Source organism: Papaver somniferum, chromosome 10, assembly GCF_003573695.1.
Source record: "Papaver somniferum cultivar HN1 chromosome 10, ASM357369v1, whole genome shotgun sequence".
NCBI lineage: Eukaryota > Viridiplantae > Streptophyta > Magnoliopsida > Ranunculales > Papaveraceae > Papaver > Papaver somniferum.
In genome coordinates, this window is record NC_039367.1 from 52,504,925 (window position 1) to 52,528,359 (window position 23,435).

Consider the following 23,435-nt stretch of genomic DNA (forward strand, 5'->3'; position numbering starts at 1 on the left):
AATGTTTATAAACTAAGAAGATTTTTTTTATTCCCTTAAGCCAGCTTTGCACTCCTGACATGAGGGATTAAGAGCTTTTAAAGAATGACAAATTTAGTTCTAATTTTGTATGTTTGGGTCTCAGAGGTCTTCGACCTTCCCCAAATAAAAACCTTTGGAAGTGCTTTTGGAAAATTAGAGTGCCTCTCCGTGTACAACAATTTCTCTGGAAAGCTGTCACAAATGTTATTCATGCATGGGTTGTTCTTCAAACCATAATGTTCATTGATTACGTGATATGTCCTAGATGTTATATTCTTAATGAATATGTTATGTATGCTTTAGTTCTCTGCCCTTTTGCTACCACAACTTGCTATAAATTTCCTTTTTATATAACTAATATGTTTACTGATTTTCTCTGCCTTATTGGCTCTTTCACTGGCTTATTTATCTGTGTCGGCTTTACCTGAGGAGTCTAAATGTCCATTTGCTTCTATTCTGTGGTCTATCTAAAGTAGTATGAATAATTATCAAGAATGAAGCTCTAGGTGTTGTTATAGCTAGAGTTATAGCCATGCTAGTTGTTAAAAACCCAATCATTATACCTAGACTTTATAAGATTGTCATTAGTAATGTAAGATGGATGTCTCCTCCCTTAGGATAGACCAAGTGTAATTCTGACAAATTTTTGATGTTATCACAATGGCAAAAGATGCAGCATATTGATGACAAATTTCGGCAATAAAACTTCATTTTATTTGAGGTGTACTTCCCAGAAGAAGACGATATTCGTGCTATCTGGAAAGTTTTGAAGAAAGTAATGGAATTTTAGCTTACCCATGTCATAGTGGAGGGTGACGCTAAGGAGTTGGTGGACCAATTTCCAACAGAAAACTGTGAAGGAAATCAACGAACGAATACTCTTTTCAACGATATTTATTTGCTTAGTTCTAACCTTGTGGCATATAAATTTACTTTTCAACTCAGAGTTTGTAATAATATTTCTCATACTTTGATCCACTGGGATAAAGTAAACTCTACTTCTATGATTTTTTATAGACCTATGCCCGCTGCAGAAGTAGATTGCTAGACTTTCCAAGGCTTTTGATTATACAAAAAGGTTAATTTTTAAAGTTGTATAACAAATTTCCCTACTAGCAAAGCCCATTTTGTAGATCATCTGTAGATATTAGAGAAATCACTCACCATTATTATATCAAAGTTTAATACCCAATCATTGGGCATTATATTACTTGTTAATTTAAATTTTATATAGTTTTTGTATATTTTATTTAGATTATAATTTTTTTCATACCTAATAGTAAGTTTCTCGTTCATGATTCAGGGTAGCAAGCCGTGTTAAAATTATAGTATAGTCCATTTTTTTTTAATTTTAAAGTTTTCATGTTAATTTTGTTTCAACGACATGAAATTTTTTTTATCATTGTTATTGCCCAAAAAAAGGTATAAAACAATCCCACCACCCTCATTCAAAATCCTGACTCCACCCCTGCTATGTAGAATTTAAAATACTTATGAGAAAGCCGCTAGAATCTGTATAAAATAAAAAAGACGTCTGACAGAAGACTGAATTACTTGATTCCACTATTTTGAAAACTAGTGGAATCAGTTCATGTAAGTGACTAAATAAGAGATTTAATATTAAGAGAAAGTCAAACTTTGTGAAGTAGTAAAATCATCTTGTGAACGTAAATATATCTTAATATCTTTGTGATCTTCTTCATAGTCACAATACGTGGAACAAAGAATTGTCCTCAACCCTCCATGCGAGAAGTCCTATTAAACAGCAATTGCTTGAATTTATGTTTCGAGATTTATCAAGTACTTGCTTGAACTCGAAGCTTCTTATTTGCAACTCATCATATACTAAAGTCATATAACATTCTCTTAATATATATAATAGTATAATAATGAGTAAATTGGATAGTTAGTCTTCACATGCCCTTGTTGATGAAGTCCTCGTAGATGTCTTCGTCGTTCTTCAATTTTTAAGCTTCAAAGGTCAATCATTGAGTTTTAATACTCAATTACCATGCTTTAATCCTAGTCCAAGACTGACTTCAGTAGACTGTAAATCAATATGTGTTTTGTTCATCTAAATTCGATAACAATCCTGACATACCAAAACGCGTGAGTTTGACCAAGCTATGCTCTGACAATCTTCAAATTGAAAATTAAAATGCAATAACAACTTAGTTAGTGAAATTTGAGCGATAACTAGAGTTGGATTACTTCATTGTCTTATGAATCTTTAACATAGGTTATATTCGACCTCTTCAAAATACTCTTTTGTTTTATTTCAATAGTAGCTTTGTTCTTCTGGGTCGAGTTTACATATACGCGTCTTGTTCTTCTTGCATTTTTTGTATCTTCTACTGGTTACTTGTCATAATGCCATAAAATGGATTTCTTGCTGCATTTTTTCTGTTTTTTTTTTTTTTTTTTTTTGCCAAAAATATTCCATTAGTTTGTCACTTTGTAAATTGATAAATGATTCATCCATTGTTCTTGAACTACTTCCCTGACGATATATTTTTTCTTGGATAATCTCGTTAATGATATCCTTTGACGACATAGTTTTTGTTTAGCTGTTATGTTCCTTTGGGCCTAGCCATCACCTTGCACCTCCATATAATTCAACCATTTGGTAGTATGTCTCTCCTATCAGCCTCTTAAGTTGGTGCATATTCATTTTATGTTGAGTTCACATTTTTCGAATGATGACTTCATAATATAATCTAGGAGAGTTGTCTGTCGGAAGTTCATAACAAGCATCAAATTTACAGAGCACTTGAATTGCTTTTGAAATTGCTCACTGCCTTCTAGAGTCTAAAAATTATGTATTACAAAATAAGTTAAATTTATTATCAACAAATTAATTGAATAAAAAATTAATCAATTCATTAACTTATCAAGTCGACGTGTGAAGTACCACTCTTATTTTTGTGTATCTCGGAAATAATTCTTGGATATATCCTCACGTCTTTTTTTATTGCAATAAATCTATTTTCTAATGATTTGTTATCTATGCCATATTCGTTTACTCTGGAGAATCACAAAGTCTAAACTTTTCAAAACAATCCATTCATGAAGATCATCTTATTTCGAGGACTCACGGAAACACCACAGATGGTGCCACAATCTGTTCTTCGTACAACAATGTGTTGAGCTACTTCAACAAGTCTGCGCGTGGGGTATCCAACATTTATGGACGATTCTTCCACAATGGAATCCGATAAGTGAGATTTTGAGTAAGTGTTTACATAATCTTCTTCTGTCCGAAAAAATGATTCATCGAAGTAATGAATCACCCGTTCCATTGATATGGATACATATGAAATCACCAAATGCTCAGAAGTTCCTCTATTTAATCCTTTTCCAGAAGATAACGTTGTCAATGGAGGGATGGTACCCTCATCATTCCATAGTACTACTCAAGGTACTCTAAAAATAATGGCGGTTCGGCTAATTCTCATCTTAATGGTAGTGCTGACTCTACCAATCATGTAACTTCTTCTCGCAATTCCTCTTCTCAAATTGATATTATTAATCCCATTGTTGCTACTACTATCTCTTTATTTTCAATCAATAATGTGATTATGCTTTATTGATGTATGAGGGAATTAGGAAATAAAACTTCTAATAAAGAACTTAGCATTCCTTAGAAATATTAATCCTGATATAGTTTTTCTATCCGAGACAAAAATGAAAAATGAAATTGCGCCTAGAAAATTGAAGAATATGGGTTTCTCATGTGCTTTAATGTCCCATGTATTGGTAGAAGTGGTGGATTTGACACCCGCAGATTTGACACCCGCGAATCCGCAGATAATACGGGCCGGATGTGGATTAACCGCGGATTTAAGCCATCAAAAATATGCTTTTCGATCTTCTTAGATGCTATACAGTGACTACCAAGGAGAATAATAGCGAGAGTGAGGAAAAGAATCCAGTGTGGAGTAGGCAAGGTTGGATTAGTCATTGCAGCGAGTGGAAGTTAGTATTGATTACGGTATGTATCCATGCAGGCATTTAGCTATATATAAGTAGAAGAGAAGTTCATTTTAGATAAGAATAGAAATGATAAATAGTATGGGTTTCTCAGATCCTTGTAAGATTCCAATTAAAAGATAGTAGTCCAAATTCAAGGATTACCCTATGTTGAGACCTCCACCCAATACAACACTGTAAACGACGATTTGTTTTCTTCTCTCTACTGCATACAATACCATTTTCATTAGTTTAGTGTGGCAAAAGCATATTTTTGCATGAGCTGAAGTTTCTGTAACGAGAGGAGCATCAACTGTAACTCTAGTTCCAGTACTCGCAAGAAGAGAGCGGATTACGCTAGATCCGATAAGGATGGATTTCTAAAGCATAAGAGTTAAATATAGTACTACAGTGTGGGTGAATCCGCGGATTTCAAAGTCCAACCGCAACCAAACCATTAAAAAGTGCGGATTTGAAAATCCCACCCGTGTACGGCCCATAAATCTTGCGGATTGGGTTTCTCCCGCAATTTTGTGGACGGATACGGGTGAAATCCTCGGTTCCGGATTTTTTGCTCACCCCTAATTCTGATAAAATTCTCAAACTTGCTAAATGTCTTGACTTCCCAAACAAAGTTTTTGAGCCATCTATAGGTCTTTGTGGTGGGCTTCTCCTTCTCTGGAAAGGTGGTTTCTCTTGACATTGTATACTCCTCAAAAAGATATGATTCATTGTCTAGTGAAACACGACCCTTCTAAGCCAGAATGACTCTTATCTTGTGTCTATGGTTCTTGTAAGCCTTCTGAGAAGAAAACTCAATGAAACTTTATTAGAGAGTTAGGGTTAGAAATGAATCAGCCATGGGTGTTGATTGGTGACTTAAATATTATTCTAGATCCTAGTGATAGAGTAAATAGTAATAGTGCTTCTAGTTCCACATCACCATCAATTCCCCAATGCATTAATGATGCTGGTCTATATGATTTGAGTTATAATGGCACACCTTTAACATGGACGAGTAACAAGCATGGCACTGGCAGGATCAAAAGTAGGTTAGATAGGGCACTAACTAATGATGATTGGAGAGTTAGTTTTCCTGACTCAAACCTGTCTCACTTAACTCAGCTAGCATCTGATCATACTCCTATATGCTTGAATTTATATAAACCTACTAGCCATAATAGCAAAAATTAGAAGTTTTTTGGTGCTTGGCTGAAAGACAGCTCATGCACGGATCAAATCAAGCTAGCGTGGAACTCAAGCATTGCTGGCAGTACTGCTCATAATATCAATTTATAAGCTTCAGCTGACAAGAAAACTCCTCGGTATATGGAACAGAACTACCTTTGGACATATAAATACAAATATTAAAGATCTTTATTCAAGGTTTGATATCCTTCATTCATCTGTGGGAGTAAGAGATAATTCTTCAGAAGTTCTTCAAGTGAAAAAGGAGATTGACAAATGGGAGGAGATTAAAAAAGAGTTTTGGATGGAGAAAAATAAAGAAAGCTTTTTCAAAGAAGTGGATTACAACACCAAATTCCATCATGCCAACGCAAATAGAAGGAGGTCAGGGAACAAGATTGATGCCTTACGTGATGAAAATATAGTATGGTGTTCTGACAAAGATTATTTATCTCAACTCCTTACAAATCATTTCCAGAGCATTATTACTTCTTCTTCTCCAACACAGAATGATGATTTCCTACAGCACATTCATATTGTTATCTCTGCAGAAGATAATACTAAACTTGTGGCCATACCAACTGACGCCGAAATTCTTGACACCTTAAAAATTAAGGACCCATGGAAATCATTTGGTCCGGATGGCTTTCCACCATGCTTTTACTTATCCCAGTGGGACACAGTTAAGGAAGACATGATTTTTTTTTTTTTTTTACAATTGGATATTTCTCCAGGAGATTAAATCAAACAAGGCTGATGTTGGTTCCTAAGGTTAAGACTCCTTGTTCACCTTCAGATTATCGTCCAATTTCCCTCTGCAATACTTTTTATAAACTTATTTCTAAACTTATGGAAAGAAGAATGAAGGTAATTCTACACAAGGTAATATCTCCCTTACAGTCTGCATATGTTCCAGGAAGATTAATTTCGGATAATATATCCCTTGCACATGAAATCATCCATACTTTGAAAAGGAAAAAGAAAGGAGACAGCTATCTTGCTTTAAAGTTGGATATGTCGAAGGCTTTCAACAGGTTGGAGTGGGATTTTGTCATAGAAGTGATGAAGCGCATGGGTTTTGTGATGAATGGTGTTCTCTTATCTTTCAGTGTATATCAACCACTTAAATCTCAGTACTTCTGAATGGTTCTCCGTGTATTTCGTTCAAACCTACAAGAGGCATTCGGCAGGAGATCCAATATCCCCTTATTTATTTATAGTTGCGATGAAAGCTTTTTCTAGAGAAATGGTTGATCGAATTTTAATAGTGGTAAGAAAGATAGTCGTTCACTCGGACTTGTCGGATTGATTTTAAGTTTTAATAAAAGAAAATACTAAAAATAAGAATATATATATATATATACAAAATAAAGTCACAGGATGAAGAGGGACCAGGACTCGGGATTCCACTGCTTTTCATGTTCATGGGATTCATAAATTTATCCTAGACATTTATAGCTCAAAACAAAAGAAACAATGGCTCTATTATTTTCCAAAGTAGATTTCGTAAAACATCAATTGTAAATTACAAGCATAGTGTATCTAAAGACCTAAGACTAAGCATACACTATCTAACAAGATAACAATTGATTAATAGAAATCATAAATCATTTAAAATCGGTGCAAAAAGTAAATAAGAAATTAATTAAATTACCCCAAGGATGAAATCCAGCTTCCTCCGTTGTCCCAATGATGGGTTCTAGCTCATCACGTCGAAAACACACTCAAAGGAATTTTTCATTGCTCAAAAGGTGCTTACAAGGATGAAAATATATGAAAACAGAGATTTGTAACACTTATAATTGTTACAAGTGATAATGTTACAGAACGATAAAAGGTAATTGTTGTTGATATTGTAGCTCTGCGACCCTCTGCTAATTGTCGTTGTCATTGTTGATGAACGATTGTTGTCTACGGTCTTATGTTCTTCGTTCTTCCTTCAATGGCAGCATCAGAGACAAGCTTTGCAACTACCTATTCTCTGCTCTATTATTCCACCTAACACTCCATAACTTTCTCTGTTCACCTTCTCAACTTATATAGTCTCACAGCACCGAGAATACTCCCCCATAACTGCGAATCATCCTCCAATAAATTCATTATTCTCCTCTGCCAGTCACGGGAAATAATTCCCATGTATAGCTCCTTCACGCGTCTGCATGGTGTTGAGCCACTCCAACACACTTAATACTCTTCCCAGACTGGTCATACTTCAACGGAAAAGATATCTTCCCTGTTTTATCGATGAACTTTTTATTTCCTAACCCGAGAACATAATCTTCCCTGTTTTATCAAAACTACTCGGACTGCTTAATTCCTTCTCCTGTTTTACGATAATCACAAAAGATCTTCATAATAACTGCACCAACATCTCCTCCCATAATCTCACGTATTTCCCAAAATAAATCCGAATCAATCCCAATAATAATTCCTCCCTGATTTACTGAGAATCGATGGAAATCACCTTTTCATTCGGTATTAAATTGCTTACCATCCCTGTTTTATGAAAACAGGTCGATATATATCCAAATATCCCAACAGCTCCGACTAAATCTCGTGGAAGTATCCTACAAAAATTACGCAGGAAGGAAAATCATTTTCCCGCCAAAACTGATTCTTAAAATGGAAGAAGATGACTGCCCCCTATCAGACACTGGGGTGCGAATAGAAGGTGTCTGTACATAGTACAAGAGTGTGTCCCTTATCAACTAGGTGCCCCTTATCCAACAGTGAGAGTCCGAATAACATGTGTCTTGCGGGCGCCTTAACCACCTTTTCGAGTCGAATTTTCCAAAAATGTTTATTTCCCAAAAATGCCTACAAACACATAAAACACCAAAATTAGTACAAAATCGAGTGCCAACAATATATAGTATTGAGAACAAATTAGACACAAAATGTGTCTATCAAATACCCCCAAACTTATTATTTCCTAGTCCTCGAGCAAAACTAATAAAAAATAAAACCGAGTTAATCTCGGGAGGGTTTACCAGAGGTGTACCCATAAAACCATGACTTCTAATTGGTCACAAGTATCCAAAGAGATATGAGGACATACATATTCTCAACCTATCTCCAAGTAACTAGAATGCCAGAGAAATTAAAGGTGCCAGCTCTATAGATGACTAAAGAAAAGGGGAGACACATCTGCAACACTGCTAGATAAAGAGATATCTGCTACAAAGCTAAATAAACATTGTAAGATGCATCCGCCTTACAGCTGGATAAGATTAGGAGAGAGATAAAGATGAGAGGGACATCTGCTACATAGCTGGACTAATTACGTGTGATGAGTTGAACCAGTGCTAGAAAGATCTTGTGCCATATTGAAAACGGACTAACAAAGCAACCAAATGTATCTTTCTTCAACTCTCTCATAGTGCTCAGTAGAAACAACGTCTTCTTCGGTCTTCAATTGTTGATGATAAACTATCGAACCTCATAGAACCTTGATAATTAACTCTCTCTTCGGTTTCTTGCTTGACTTAAAAATTTCTACTTCCCTATGACCTTATTGAACAAAAAACTAATTATAGAACAAAAAGAACGTAATGATGATTTATTTTTATTTTTTATTTTCATTTTTTTTTCATTTTTTTGTTGACACAAAAATTACAAGACAAAAATTTACATGGCCATGAGAGAAGGACTTTAAAAACTTGGATCTTCGCAACTTGTGATGTCTTGGTATCATGAATTCCAACAACTTATATCATTTGCTCTTATAGCTTCTTGTAACTAAGTCTTCAACTTTGAGTTTTGAATTATTCTTTTCTATTGTTGCTTCTAAACCTTAAACGTCTTCAACTTTCTTTATAGATTTTGATGTCGCTCCGCTTGTTGATGATGATAAGTTTCTACTGAGAGAGAGTCGTAATCCAGTAACTAAGACTACATTGTGAGGTTACCAGTTGAACCAAAAGAGATAAGGAAAGATATTATCGTGTTGCATGAATATTGGGTTACCTCCCAAGAAGTGCTAAGTTTAAAGTCTTCAGCCAGACTAAGAAAGGATTAGTCACCTTATAGAATCATAAAGTAATAGCCAGAATAACTGCGGATCACCAAAACCAAATAGGGCTATCACAAGTAAAAGGAATCTGCAACATGCCAAGAAAATTAACGGATAAAGCACGCCCTTGTCTAGTTTCCTGTTTAAGACAACTACATCTAGTTGTGGTTCAGGTTCAGGTTGTATAACTGGGTCTAGATAAAATATTTTCATGGACTGCATTTCCTCGTAGCTAAGGTCCAATTCAGGTATTAGAGTCTGTAAAAACTCAAATAAAAACTTGGAAGCACATAATAATAACCTAAATAATTGCGGATCCTTTAAGTCAATCAATTGACCACGATGAAAGTAGTGGTCTTCCTTAAACAAATGTGTCGACCCTAATTTCCTAAAGTAATTAGGTTTAGTCTCAAAACTTAATAATTGACACATCTGAAACTTATACGTTCCCACAATTGGTTGAAAAATATTTGGTGGGAAAACAAAGTCAATTTGGGTATTATTGCCTGGGTAAACCACATCAACCAGAGGATGGGTTTCTAACAACTGAACTTCTTCATGGATTTGTACCAGAAACAACACTATCATTATAAAGCTCAATCGGAGTAACAAATTCCTGATCACTATGCCTACATATTTTATGTTCTTCATCAATACTATCCTCATCATAATCATCATTATAATAACATGAAAATGATCGAACCCCATCTAAATAAGTAGTATTACCAATTCTAACCTCGTCATCTTGATTATGTGAATAAAAATTATCCTTATTTTCAAGGGTGGTATTGGGAACACTATATTGGTATTTAAGACTATCTTGAGAAATTTTTTTTACAATCCTACTTGTACTCTCAGTAAATTGCTTGAGGGACTCTTCTAGATACATCTTAGTTGACTGCTTTACGGACTCTTCTAGGAGCGGAATATTATAAGTCTCTTTCATAAATAATTGAAATTTCTGTGTTGACTCATTGAAACTCTTGAGAGAATCTTCTAGAGAAATAGAAGGATTTTTTTGCTCGTATGACCTGTGGGTATGTGGATAGTAATTGGGCTCACAATGGTATGTACCATAACCTTCAAAAGTTTCGTGTCCCCAATCACTATTCACATTATGGTCATAAAAAGGATAATGTCCTAGCTGCTCAGTCGGATACTCATTTTATTTGCTATATAATACCAGTTCGACATCCTAACTGCAAGGGAATTCTAAACAAACACAAAGAAGGCTGACTCGACCACAACAAGCCTATTTTATCTAGCAAACAAAAAGCATGAAGGCTCCACTTAGATTGTTTCTAGACCAGCTTCTAATTCTTCGAAAGGGAATTCGTTACAATTTAAGCAAACCCCTCTGGAATCAATCCGAGTCAAAGTAAGTTGAATAGAGGCGAGGGAAGCTCGGTGGATCTTTGATACCCAAGGCCTCACCGGTATTTCAAGGCGGCGCAGTCACACATTCAACTCACAGAAACCATCATGAACTTCGAAGTATGCTTAAAAGAGTAACCAATATTTTTCGAATGACTTTCCTATTAAGCTCGTTACCCTATCGGTCTCGTTCTAGTCAGTATTTTAAGCTTAGGTTCGCGTAGGTTACGTGTTCCTAAGGCGGGCAAGAAGGAAACAGTGATGAAATCCAAGTCCTTATCTTGATTTGGCCATGCCTTGCCCTTTACTAGAAAATTAAATCCGATTTCAGGTCCTCAACATATATGCATACAAAATCATCCAGTAAACCCGCTGACAGGGGATTCGCGGGTGTTTATAATTCTTACCTCCCTTTCCAGACGTGGGATGAACCGTTGAAGTCGACTCGGGCTATGACTCCTATGTCATGTACGAACCCGAGGGGCCGAGGCGATATCGTAATCCCCGTCCTTCTCTGCACACAGTTTATATTTAAAACTACCCTTCCGTAGGGTTTTAAAAAAAAATAAAGTCCCAAAGTCCAATATCCGAAAGAAAAAATAAATGTCCAAAAATAAAAACCTTAATTACAGTTTCTAAAAAAAATAATATACAAAATCTTCTTCTTCACTCCTTTCGGATTCCTTTTTTCTTTCCTTCTTTGGCTTCGCTTTTGTTTTCAGCACTTTCTCTCTTTTTCTTTAGCTCTGCTCCAAATCTGAAAACAAATAGGAAATACCAAAAGCCGTAAAAAAGAACAAAAATAATAAAAATAAAAATAAAACCTAAAAACAAATCTATACATAAGTCCGCGTCGGCGGCGCCAAAAATTGATCGAATTTTAATAGTGGTAAGAAAGGTAGTCGTTCACTCGGACTTGTCGGATTGATTTTAAGTTTTAATAAAATAAAATATTAAAAATAAGAAAAAAAAAATATATATATATACAAAATAAAGTCACAGGATGAAGAGGTACCAAGACTCGGGATTCCACTGCTTTTCATGTTCATGGGATTCATAAATTTATCCTAGACATTTATAGCTCAAAACAAAAGAAACAATGACTCTATTCTTTGCCAAAGTAGATTTCGTAAAACATCAATTGTAAATTACAAGCATAGTGTATCTAAAGCACCTAAGACTAACATACACTATCTAACAAGATAAAAATTTATTAATAGAAATCATAAATCATTTACAATCGGTGCAAAAAGTAAATAAGGAATTAATTAGGTTACCCCAAGGATGAAATCCAGCTTCCTCTGTTGTCCCAGTGATGGGTTCTAGCTCATCACGTCGAAAACACACTCAAAAGAATTTTTCATTGCTAAAAAGGTGCTTACAAGGATGAAAATATATGAAAACAGAGATTCGTAACACTTATAATTGTTACAAGTGATACTGTTACAGAACGATAAAAGGTAACTGTTGTTGATACTGTAGCTCTGCGACCCTCTGCTAATTGTCGTTGTCACTGTTGATGAACGACTGTTGGCTGCGGTCTTATGTTCTTCGTTCTTCCTTCAATGGAAGCAGCAGAGACAAGCTCTGCAACTCCCTATTCTCTGCTCTATTATTCCCCCTAACACTCTGATAGACACTTTTTTGTGTCTAATTTAATCTCAATACTATATATTGTTGGCACTCGATTTTGTACTACTTTTGGTGTTTTGTGTGTTTGTAGGTATTTTTGCAATAAATATTTTTGGGAAATTCGGCTCGAAAAGTTGATAAAGGCACCCTCAGAGCACATTTGCTAAACGGACCCTTGCTTTGGAAAAGGGGAACCTCAGTTGGGCACCTGTTATTCGCACCCCCAGTTTGGTTAGGGGGGCACCATCTTCATCGTTCAAATTTCCAGTTTGGCGGGGAAACTGTCTGTGATACTGGCAGAATTATGGTTCACCTTTTGGACGCGATTTTATGAGACTCAATAGCTGGTATTGCATGGGCAGACTTGATTGAGCATAACAAGCTTGGTTTGGGTCTCTGAGTCAATTGGATTTGGCTAGTTAACTCGTGTTGAAGTCAACAGGGGAGTACGTGAGCAGCTGAGATATTCACGGGATTTCAGCGTAGTTAGACGTGCGCTGCTCGCGTTTGGATATCACTTGGTCTCTGCAGAAGCGTGGAGAAGTTAAATAAGGAAGATTCAGTAGTTGTAGATGCGTGAAGATTTAAAACAGGGAAGAAAATTTCCGTATCTTGCATGGGAGTATTCGTTATTGACTGCCAGGATTATTCGGAGTTATGAGGATATATTCTCGGTCAGAATAGGTATATATAGGCTTATGGGATCACATAGAAGGAGGATGGAGTGATAGGGGAGCGAACAGAGAGCTGAGGATGGAGAAAAATCAAGTTACAGAGACGAATCAGTTCTGCGGGTGGAGAAGAACACGAAGAACATAATACCATAGAAGACATACGTATTTCAACAGTACCAGCGACACTTCATAGTTATCGTTCTCTGTAACAGTTTGGTTTGTAACAAATATAATTGTTACAAACCCGGTTTTTATTATTTTTCTCCTATTTTCATTATTGTGAACACCTTTTTGAGCAATGAAAAACTCCTTTGAGTGTGTTTCATACATGGATAAAAATATTTAATTCTTTTTAAGACTTTTGCATTGATTTTAATTGAAATATGATTTGAATTAATTGGTTGTCATTTAATTTGATGAGGTATGCTTAGCTTAAATGTTTTGATACACCATGCTTAGGATTTACAACCAATCTTTTGAGAATCTACCTTGGAAAAACCAGAGTTCATGTTAATTTTATCTATTGAGCTTTATTTGTTGAGAATAAATAAATTGAACCTTATGTTATGAATTCGACGAAATCCTAGTCCCAGTAACTCTCTTCATCCTGTGACAAATATTTTGTACATATTTTCTTTTGTTTTAGTATTTTTTATATGTAAGCCTAGAATCAATCTCAATAAAGTCCGAGTGAACGACAACCTTTTTACCACTATATAAAATTTGATAAATTTTTGGCGCCGCCGACGCGGATTTGTTTATAGATTTGTTTTTAGGTTTTATTTTATTTGTTCTTTTTTACGCGTTTTGGTATTTTTGTTTGTTTTCAGATTTGGAGCTAAGCTAAAGAAAAAGAAAAAATGCTGAAAAGAAAAGCCCAAAAAGGAAAGAAAAGAGAAATCCAAAAGGAGTGAAGAAGAAGATTTTGTATATTATTTTATTTTATTTTTATTTATTTATTTTTAGAAATTGTAATTAAGGTTTTTATTTTTGTAATCTTTTATTTTTGGACATTTTTTTCGGACATTGAACATTGGACTTTATTTTGAAAACCCTAAGGAAGGGTTGGTTTAAATATAAACTGCACAGAGAAGGACGACAGTTACGATATTGTCTCGGCCCCTAGGGTTCGTACACTGACATCGGAATCGGTGTCCCGAGTCGACTTCAACGGTTCATCCCCCGCCTGGAACGGGAGGTAAGAATTCTAAACACCCGTGAATCCCCTGTCAGCGGGTTTATTGGATGATTTTGTATGCATATATGTTGAGGACCTGAAATCGGATTTAATTTTCTAGTAAAGGCAAAGCCTGGCCAAATCAAGATAAGGACTCGGATTTCATCACCGTTTCCTTCTTGCCCGCCTTAGGAACACGTAACCTACGCGAACCTAAGCCTTAAAATACTGACTAGAACGAGACCGATAGGGTAACAAGCTTAATAGGAAAGTCATTCGAAAAATATTGGTTACTCTTTTAAGCATACTTCGAAGTTCATGATAGTTTCTGTGAGTTGAATGCGTGACTGCGTCGCCTTGTAATGCCGGTGAGGCCTTGGGTATCAAAGCTCCACTGAGCTTCCCTCGCCTCTATTCAACTTACTTTAACTCGGATTGATTCCAGAGGGGTTTGCTCAAATTGTAACGAATTCCCTTTCGAAGGATTAGAAACTGGTCTAGAAAAAATCTAAGGGAGCCATCATGCTTTTTGTTTGCTAGATAAAATAGGCTTGTTGTGGTCGAGTCAGCCTTGTTTGTGCTTGTGTAGAATTCCCTTGCAGTTAGGATGTCAAACTGGTATTATAATATCCATCACAATGAATATGAATATCCAACTGAACAATATGGACATCACTCTTTTTATGACCATAGTGTGAATAGTGGTTGGGAACGCCAACCTTTCGAAGGTTATGGGTCATACCATGGTGAGCCCAATTACTATCCACACGTGTATCGGTCATTCGAGGAAGAAAATTATAGTAATAGTTCTTCGTCTCTAGAGGATACAATCAAACTTTTGAAAAGTAGTCCTTTTTATGATCCTTATGTTCCTATTCATTCTCTAGAAGAGTCCCTCAGGGATTTAGCTGAGTCGACACGTAAGTTAGCTGAATCGACTTATAAGTTAGATGAGGTGAATAACGTAGTTATGGACGAAAGGACTGCAACAATAACTGAATCTTTAGAAGATATCCTCAATAGATTAAATCAAAACTTAGATCGAACACTAAGGGCACTTTCTTTGGAAGAGACCCTTGAGAGGATAGCTGAGTCGACACGTAGACTTGAGTTAGATACGAACGAAAGTACTGCTCGAAATAACTTGAATTACCAATATAGTGTATCCAATAATACCCTTGAGAATGAACATAGTTATTCACATAATCAATATGACGAGGTTAGAATTGGTAACACTACTTGTTTAGATGAGGTTCAACCATTTTCATATTATTATAATGATTATGATGTGGATAGTGTTGATGAAGAATCTGAAGTTTTCAGGCATAGTGATCAGGAATTTGTTACTCCAATTGAGCTTTATAATGACAGTAATATTTCTGGTTCAAATCCAAATAATTTTAGTAATTATTTACCTATTCAAAATGATGAGGATTTGACTAGAAGTATCCCCGTTTTAGACGATGTAGTATTTCCTTTTTACGAAGCCAATGATAGTCTTGAGGAACGAGTTTATTCTGAGAATATTGATTTAGAGTCTAGAGATTTAGAAACATTAGAATTAGAAAAAGAAAATGAACTCGATGAGATGAGATGAGTGAGGATGAACCCGACTTAGAAGAATCAATTGACCATTTTCAGGAATCTGATGACCTTAAAATTAGGGATGTTGTGACTAGTCTTTCTAGAGATACTGAAAACTCTAAGTTTTGGGGTGGTTATTATCCATTTCTTTAACTCTTAAAAAGTTCCCTCACTTGGGACTTAACATATATGCCTCAATCATTTTACAAGATTATCTTCATACACGTTTTCCCGAACCTCATATTGTTCATAAGAAATTTCAGTTGTTAGAAACCCATTCTATGGTTGATGTGGTTGACCCAGGCTATGATACCCAGATTGATTTTGTTTTCCCACCAAAAACTTTTATTCCAATTGTGGGAACGTTTGAATTTGAAATGTGTCAGTTATTGAGTTTTGAGACTAAACCTAATTACTTTAGGAGATTAGGGTCGACACATTTATTTAAGGAACACCACCACTCTCATTGTGGTCAGCTGCGTAAGTCAAATTTGATTGACTTAGAGGATCCCCAGTTATTCAGGTTAATTTTATATGCTTCTAAATTCTTAGTTGAGTATTTCCATACTCTAGAACTTGAACATTCGGATCTAACTTATGAGGAAATGCAGTCCATGAAAATATTTTATCTACACCCAGTTATAGAACCTGAACCTGAACCACAGCTAGATGTAGTTGTCTTAAACAGGAAACTAGACAAGGACGTGCTTTATCCGTTAATTTTCTTGGCATATTGCAGATTCCTTCTACTTGTGATAGCCATATTTGGTTTTGGTGATCCGCAGTTATTCCGGCTATTACTTTATGATTCTATAAGGTGACTAATCCTTTCTTTGTCTAGCTGAAGACTTTAAACTTAGCACTTCTTGGGAGGTAACCCAATATTCATGCAACACGGTAATGTCTTTCCTTATCTCTTTTGGTTCAATTGGTAACAGTTTCTCCTTGTTCATGCTTTTAATTTCATCTTAGAACATTGAGGACAATGTTAGATTTAAGTTTGGGGGTATGGGAGAAACTTTTTAGTCGCATTTTTGAAACTTCTAGCGTCACATAGTATCCAGTTAGCTAAGTTTACATATTGTTTCTCACCGAAAAGATAGAAATTGGAATGCTAGAGATAACAATCTTTTGAGACATTAGAGAAAAAGATATTGAGATCTTTGAAATTCAGGAGAGAACTTGTTCCTTTTAGAGGGTAACCGTGATGGACCTAACCATCCATGATGGAAAGGCAAGTAGTTCAGGAAATGCCAGAAAGACAAAGTAACCTCACAATGTAGTCTTAGTTACTGGATTACGACTCTCTCTCAGTAGAAACTTATCATCATCAACAAGCGGAGCGACATCAAAATCTATAAAGAAAGTTGAAGACGTTTAAGGTTTAGAAGCAACAATAAAAAAGAATAATTCAAAAATCAAAGTTGGAGACTTAGTTACAAGAAGTTATAAGAGCAAATGATATAAGTTGTTGGAATTCATGATACCAAGACATCACAAGTTGCGAAGATCCAAGTCCTTCTCTCATGGCCATGTAAATTTTTGTCTTGTAATTTTTGTGTCAAAAAAAAAAAAAAAAAGAAGAAAAAGAAAATAGAAAAAAAAAATGAAGAAAAAAAAAAGAAAAAGAAGTCATCATTACGTTCTTTTTGTTCTTTGTTCAATAAGGCCATAAGGAAGTAGAAATTTTTAAGTCAAGCAAGAAATCGAAGAGAAGAGTTAATTTTCAAGGTTCTATGAGGTTCGATAGTTTATCATCAACAGTTAAAGACCAAAGAAGACGTCGTTTCTACTGAGCACTATGAGAGAGTCGAAGAAAGATACATTTGGTTGCTTTGTTAGTCTGCTTTCAATCTGGCACAAGATCTTTCTAGCACTGATTTAACTCATCACACGTAATTAGTCCAGCTATGTAGCGATGTCCCTCTCATCTTTATCTCTCTCATAATCTTATCCAGCTGTAAATCAACGGACGCATCTTACAATGTTTATCTAGCTGTGTAGCGGATATCTCTTTATCTAGCAGTGTTGCGGATGTGTCTCTCATTTTCTTTAGTCAGCTTTAGAGCTGGCACCTTTAATTTCTTTGGCATTTTAGTTACTTGGAGATAGATTGAGAATTTCTATGTCCTCATAGCTCTTTAGATATTTGTGACCAATTAGAAGTCATGGTTTTGTGGGTACACCTCTGGTAAACACTCCCGAGATTAACTCGATTTTATTTTTTATTATTTTTGCTCGAGGACTAGCAAATAATAAGTTTGGGGGTATTTGATAGACACTTTTTTGTGTCTAATTTGATCTCAATACTATATATTGTTGGCACTCGATTTTGTACTAATTTTGGTGTTTTGTGCGTTTGTAGGTATTTTTGGGCAATAAATATTTTTGGGAAATTCGGCTCGAAAAGTTGATAAAGGCACCCTTGGAGCACATTTGCTAAACGGACCCCTTCTTTGGATAAGGGGCACCTCAGTTGGGCACCTGCTATTCGCACCCCCAGTTTGGTTAGGGGGGCACCATCTTCATCGTTCAAATTTCCAGTTTGGCGGGAAAACTGTCTGTGATACTGGCAGAATTATGGTTCACCTTTTGGACGCGATTTTATGAGACTCAATAGCTGGTATTGCATGGGCAGACTTGATTGAGCATAACAAGCTTGGTTTGGGTCTCTCAGTCGATTGGATTTGGCTAGTTAACGCGTGTTGAAGTCAACATGGGAGTACGTGAGCAGCTGAGATATTCACGGGATTTCAACGTAGTTAGACGTGCGCTGCTCGCATTTGGATATCACTTGGTCTCTGCAGAAGCGTTTAGAAGTTAAATAAGGAAGATTCAGAAGTTGTAGATGCGTGAAGATTTAAAACAGGGAAGAAAATTTCTGTATCTTGCATGGGAATATTCGTTATTGACTGCCAGGATTATTCGGAGTTATGAGGATATATTCTCGGTCAGAATGGGTATATATAGGCTTATGGGATCACATAGAAGGAGGACGGTGTGATAGGGGTGCGAACAAAGATTTGAGGATGGAGAAAAATCAAGTTGCAGAGACGAACCAGTTCTGCTGGTGAAGAAGAACACGAAGAACATAAGACCAAAGAAGACAGTCGTATTTCAACAGTACCAGCGACACTTCATAGTTATCGTTCTCTATAAAAGTTTGGTTTGTAACAAATATAATTGTTACAAACCCGGTTTTTATTAATTTTCTCTTATTTTCATTATTGTGAACACCTTTTTGAGCAATGAAAAACTCCTTTGAGTGTGTTTCTACCATGCGGAGCTAGAACCCATCTCTAGGACGACGGAGAAAGACGAATTTCATACATGGGTAAAATTATTTAATTCTTTTTAAGACTTTTGCATTGATTTTAATTGAAATATGATTTGAATTAATTGGTTGTCATTTAATTTGATGAGGTATGCTTAGCTTAAATGTTTTGATACACCATGCTTTGGATTTACAACCAATCTTTTGAGAATCTACCTTGGAAAAACCAGAGTCCATGTTAATTTTATCTATTGAGCTTTATTTGTTGAGAATAAATAAATTGAACCCTATGTTATGAATTCGACGAAATCCTAGTCCCAGTAACTCTCTTCATCCTGTGACAAATATTTTGTACATATTTTCTTTTTTTTAGTATTTTTTATATGTAAGCCTAGAATCAATCTCAATAAAGTCTGAGTGAACGACAACCTTTTTACCACTATCTAAAATTCGATCACACTCCATAACCTTCTCTGTTCACCTTCTCAACTTATATAGTCTCACAACACCGAGAATACTCCCCCCATAACTGCGAATGATCCTCCAATAAATTCATTATTCTCCTCTGCCAGTCACGGGAAATAATTCCCATGTATAGCTCCTTCACACGTCTACATGGTGTTGAGGCACTCCAACACACTTAATACTCTTCCCAGACTGGTCATACTTCAACAGAAAAGATATCTTCCCTGTTTTATCGGTGAACTTTCCATTTCCTAACCCGAGAACATAATCTTCCCTGTTTTATCAAAACTACTCGGACTGCTTAATTCCTTCTCCTGTTTTACGATAGTCACAAAAGATCTTCGTGATAACTGCACCAACATCTCCTCCCATAATCTCACGTATCTCCCAAAATAAATCCGAATCAAACCCAATAATAATTCCTCCCTGATTTACCGAGAATCGATGGAAATCACCTTTTCATTCGGTATTAAATTGCTTACCATCCCTGTTTTATGAAAACAGGTCGATATATATCCAAATATCCCAACAGATCCGACTAAATCTCGTGGAAGTATCCTCCAGAAAATTACGCAGGAAGGAAAATCATTTTCCTGCCAAAACTGATTCTTAAAATGGAAGAAGATGACTGCCCCCTATCAGACACTGGGGTGCGAATAGCAGGTGTTTGTACATAGTACAATAGGGTGTCCCTTATCAACTAGGTGCCCCTTATCCAACAGTGAGAGTCCTAATAACATGTGTCTTGCGGGCGCCTTAACCACCTTTGCGAGCCGAATTTTTCAAAAATGTTTATTTCCCAAAAATGCCTACAAACACATAAAACACCAAAATTAGTACAAAATCGAGTACCAACAATATATAGTATTGAGAACAAATTAGACAAAAAATGTGTCTATCAATGGTTGCAGATGAATTCTCTAAAAATATAAGCGGTATCAAGATAGTTAGAAGGGCACCCCCTATAAGTCACTTACTCTACGCCGATGATTGCCTTATTTTTGTCAAGGCAGACCTGGATAACATACAGAGTCTAAAAAGTATTCTTCAAGCTTTTAGTTTATGTTTTGGTCAGCTTTTGAACTACCAAAAATCTCAGTGCATCATCAGCTGCTACTATTACCAGACTTCTTAATGTGAAGAAAATGGATGATAACAAAAAGTACCTTGGTATCCCTCTTTTTCTGAACAAAAAGAAGAAGATGTCTTTTAATAATATCATTAGAAATATGGAAAGAAGATAATCAAAATTGAGAGGAACTACACAATCACAAGCAGGTAGAAGTATCATGGTAATAAAAGTCCTCAGTACCATTCCTCTTAATCAAATGAGTTCATTCAAACTCCCTGAAGATACTATAAAGAAGATGAATTCGATACAACTGAGATTCTGGTGGAACAAGACGGGAAAAAAAGATTTTTTTCTTACTTGTTTTTCGGGTATTTGTAAAACTGTAGATGATGGGGGTCTTAACTTCAGGGATCTTTGGTGTTTTAATCTTGCGTTATTGGCCAAAGCAGCATGGAGACTCTGTACTATAACTGATAGTTTGTTAGTACGTTCTCTCAATGCAAAATATTTCAAAAAATATCATCCTCTTCATGCCCTTAAAAAGGTGGACTCTACATGGTCTTGGAAGAGTGTTAGCTCCGAGTTTGATTTTATCAAGAAATTCAGCTTTTGGTTAGTTGGTAATGGAAAACAGATTCTTATTTGGCATGATAAGTGGATTCATCATAAGGAAGTCCCTCATTCTCCAGCTATTAATGCAACCAATCCATCTTCTTATACATATGTTACTGGGTTGATTGATGAAGATACTAAAAGTTGGAAGTCACTACTTATTTATAATCTTTTCGACACAACTACCGCTCAACAGATTCTTAGTATGAGGATTCCATACAACAGTGAAGATAGACTTTGTTGGACTCTGACGAAGAACGACAATTTTATTGTCAAATCTGCTTATTATGCTCTTTATAATATAAAGAACCACAATGGTCAAGCTACATACAAACGCAATTCTAACAATACTTAGAGGAAGGTCTGGAATTTGGATGCGATTCCTAGAGTTAAATTATTTATCTGGAAGTGTGTTAAGGATATTGTGTCTTCCAAAGAGAGACTGAGCAGGAGAGTGACATGGGAGGAAATAATATGTAGCATATGCAAGGGTGCAACTGAGACTACTCTCCATATCCTTGAATTTTGAACCAAGAATCAATCCGCTATTTGTACTGGTTACAGACTTGAAAATCGGAATTGGAGTTCTCCTAAAGAGTGGATTGGTTCTTGGTTCACAATTTAAGACAAATCCATTATTACCAGAATGACAACCATTTGCTGGTATTTATGGAAAGAGAGGTGTTGTATGGTCTTTGAAAAAAATCCTTGTCCCCACACCAAATGATGCAGGCCATTGAAAGATTTATATTGAGTGCTGCCTCTGTCCAGCACAATAGTGCTAAATTGAAGTCTGATGTAGTAGTTCCTAAATGGATACCACCTGATAGAAATTATATCAAATTGAATTATGATGCTTCATATTGTGAACTAACAAAAACTGGGGGTTATCGACTAATATTCAAATATTTTGCAGGTACACATGTAGCTTCAAGGTGTATTAGCTTCAATGGGGCATTGGGAGCAGACCACTTGGAGAGCTCAACTGTTTTGGAGGGTCTGCAGTGGGCTATGCAGTTAGGTTTCAAGAAAATAATCATTGAAGCTGACTATCAGAGCCTAATACAAGCTATTCAAAGAGCTGCTTCAGATATTTCATAGGAGCTGAGAAGAATTATTGAAGATAATTCTTTTTTGTTAATTTCATTTGATTCTTGCGTTTGTAAGCACATAAATAGACATGCTCGTGAAGAAGGAGTATGTAACAGTTGGAAAGAGGATCCCCCTTCTTTCCTGGTAAACTCTATTATGTATGACATCTGTTAGATTAATAAAATTTCCCAAATGGCACGTCTTGCAGGAGAGACGGCTTAAGAGCTCAACATTTATTAGATTCTTTTTCAGGTGCTGCTGCGGCTGTTAGTGAGGAGTTGCTGACTGCTATTACTGGAGTAGTTAACTGTCTGTTGACTGGGAATTGCCCTCCTGCTTTGGGTGAATATATTTCCAGTGCTCCCCTGACTCCTCTCCTCAAACCAAATGGCAGTTTAAGACCCATCGCAGTGGGTACTATTTGGAGGCGTTTAGTCTCTAAGATCGCTGCTTCTTCAGTTTGCAAGGAGATGGCTTCGTACCTGGGTGCTTATCAGTTTGGTGTGGGTCTGCCATGTGGTGCTGAGAGTATTTTTCATGTTGTCAACAGGTTTGTAGAGCTCAATGGTGCACGTAATGATCTCACAATGATGCTGGTTGACTTCACTAATGTTTTTAACTTAGTCGACAGAACTGTTGTAATCAAAGAGATTAGAGATAAGTGTTCGTCCATCTCCAGGTGGGTTGAGCTCTGTTATGCCAAGCCGTCTAGGATTTACTACAGGGATCGAGTGCTTTCCTCCTCCCAAGGTGTCCAGCAAGGGGATCCCCTTGGCCCTCTCCTTTTTTCTTTAACTTTACACCCTCTAGTGCTTAAAATTACATCTCAGTGTAATCTTAACTTGAATGCTTGGTATCTTGATAATGGCACCATCATTGGAGATACACTTGAGGTTGCAAAAGCGCTGAGAATTATTCAAGCAGAAGGTCGAGTGAGAGGTTTGTATTTGAACATTTACAAGACGAATATCTTTTGGCCATCTCCAGATCCGCGTGCCAGCTTGGTTGATGTTTTTCCAGATGATATAGGTAGGCCTGCAATAGGGGTGAAGTTTTTAGGAGGTCTTGTTAGTTTAGATGCTCAGTTCAATAACAGCGTTGTTTCGCACAGGGTCGATAAAACCATTCAGTTGATGGAGGCGATAAGTAAACTAAAAGACCCAAAGTGCGAGTTGTTATTACTTCGCAATTGTGTCGGGGTTTCAAGGTTATATTTTTGCCTTGAGGACTACTAATCCTTCTGCCTTGCCAGCGGCTTGCTCTAGATTTGATCTTCATCTTTTTCAGCA

The 23,435-nt window shown here is 36.2% G+C and overlaps 1 protein-coding gene across 1 annotated transcript; it reads left to right on the top strand.

Annotated features, from left to right (window-relative positions):
- Nucleotides 1-20,698: 20,698 nt before the first annotated feature.
- On the top strand, nucleotides 20,699-21,409 carry LOC113315634 (uncharacterized mitochondrial protein AtMg00310-like). Its single transcript, XM_026563900.1, has one exon. The coding sequence runs from the start codon at nucleotides 20,699-20,701 to the stop codon at nucleotides 21,407-21,409; it is 711 nt and encodes a 236-aa protein (XP_026419685.1).
- The last annotated feature ends 2,026 nt before the right edge of the window (nucleotides 21,410-23,435 follow it).

Bases quoted from the DNA above. Each gene is read 5' to 3' on its own strand.
- LOC113315634 (XM_026563900.1), top strand. From the start codon at position 20,699: ATGAGTTCATTCAAACTCCCTGAAGATACTATAAAGAAGATGAATTCG.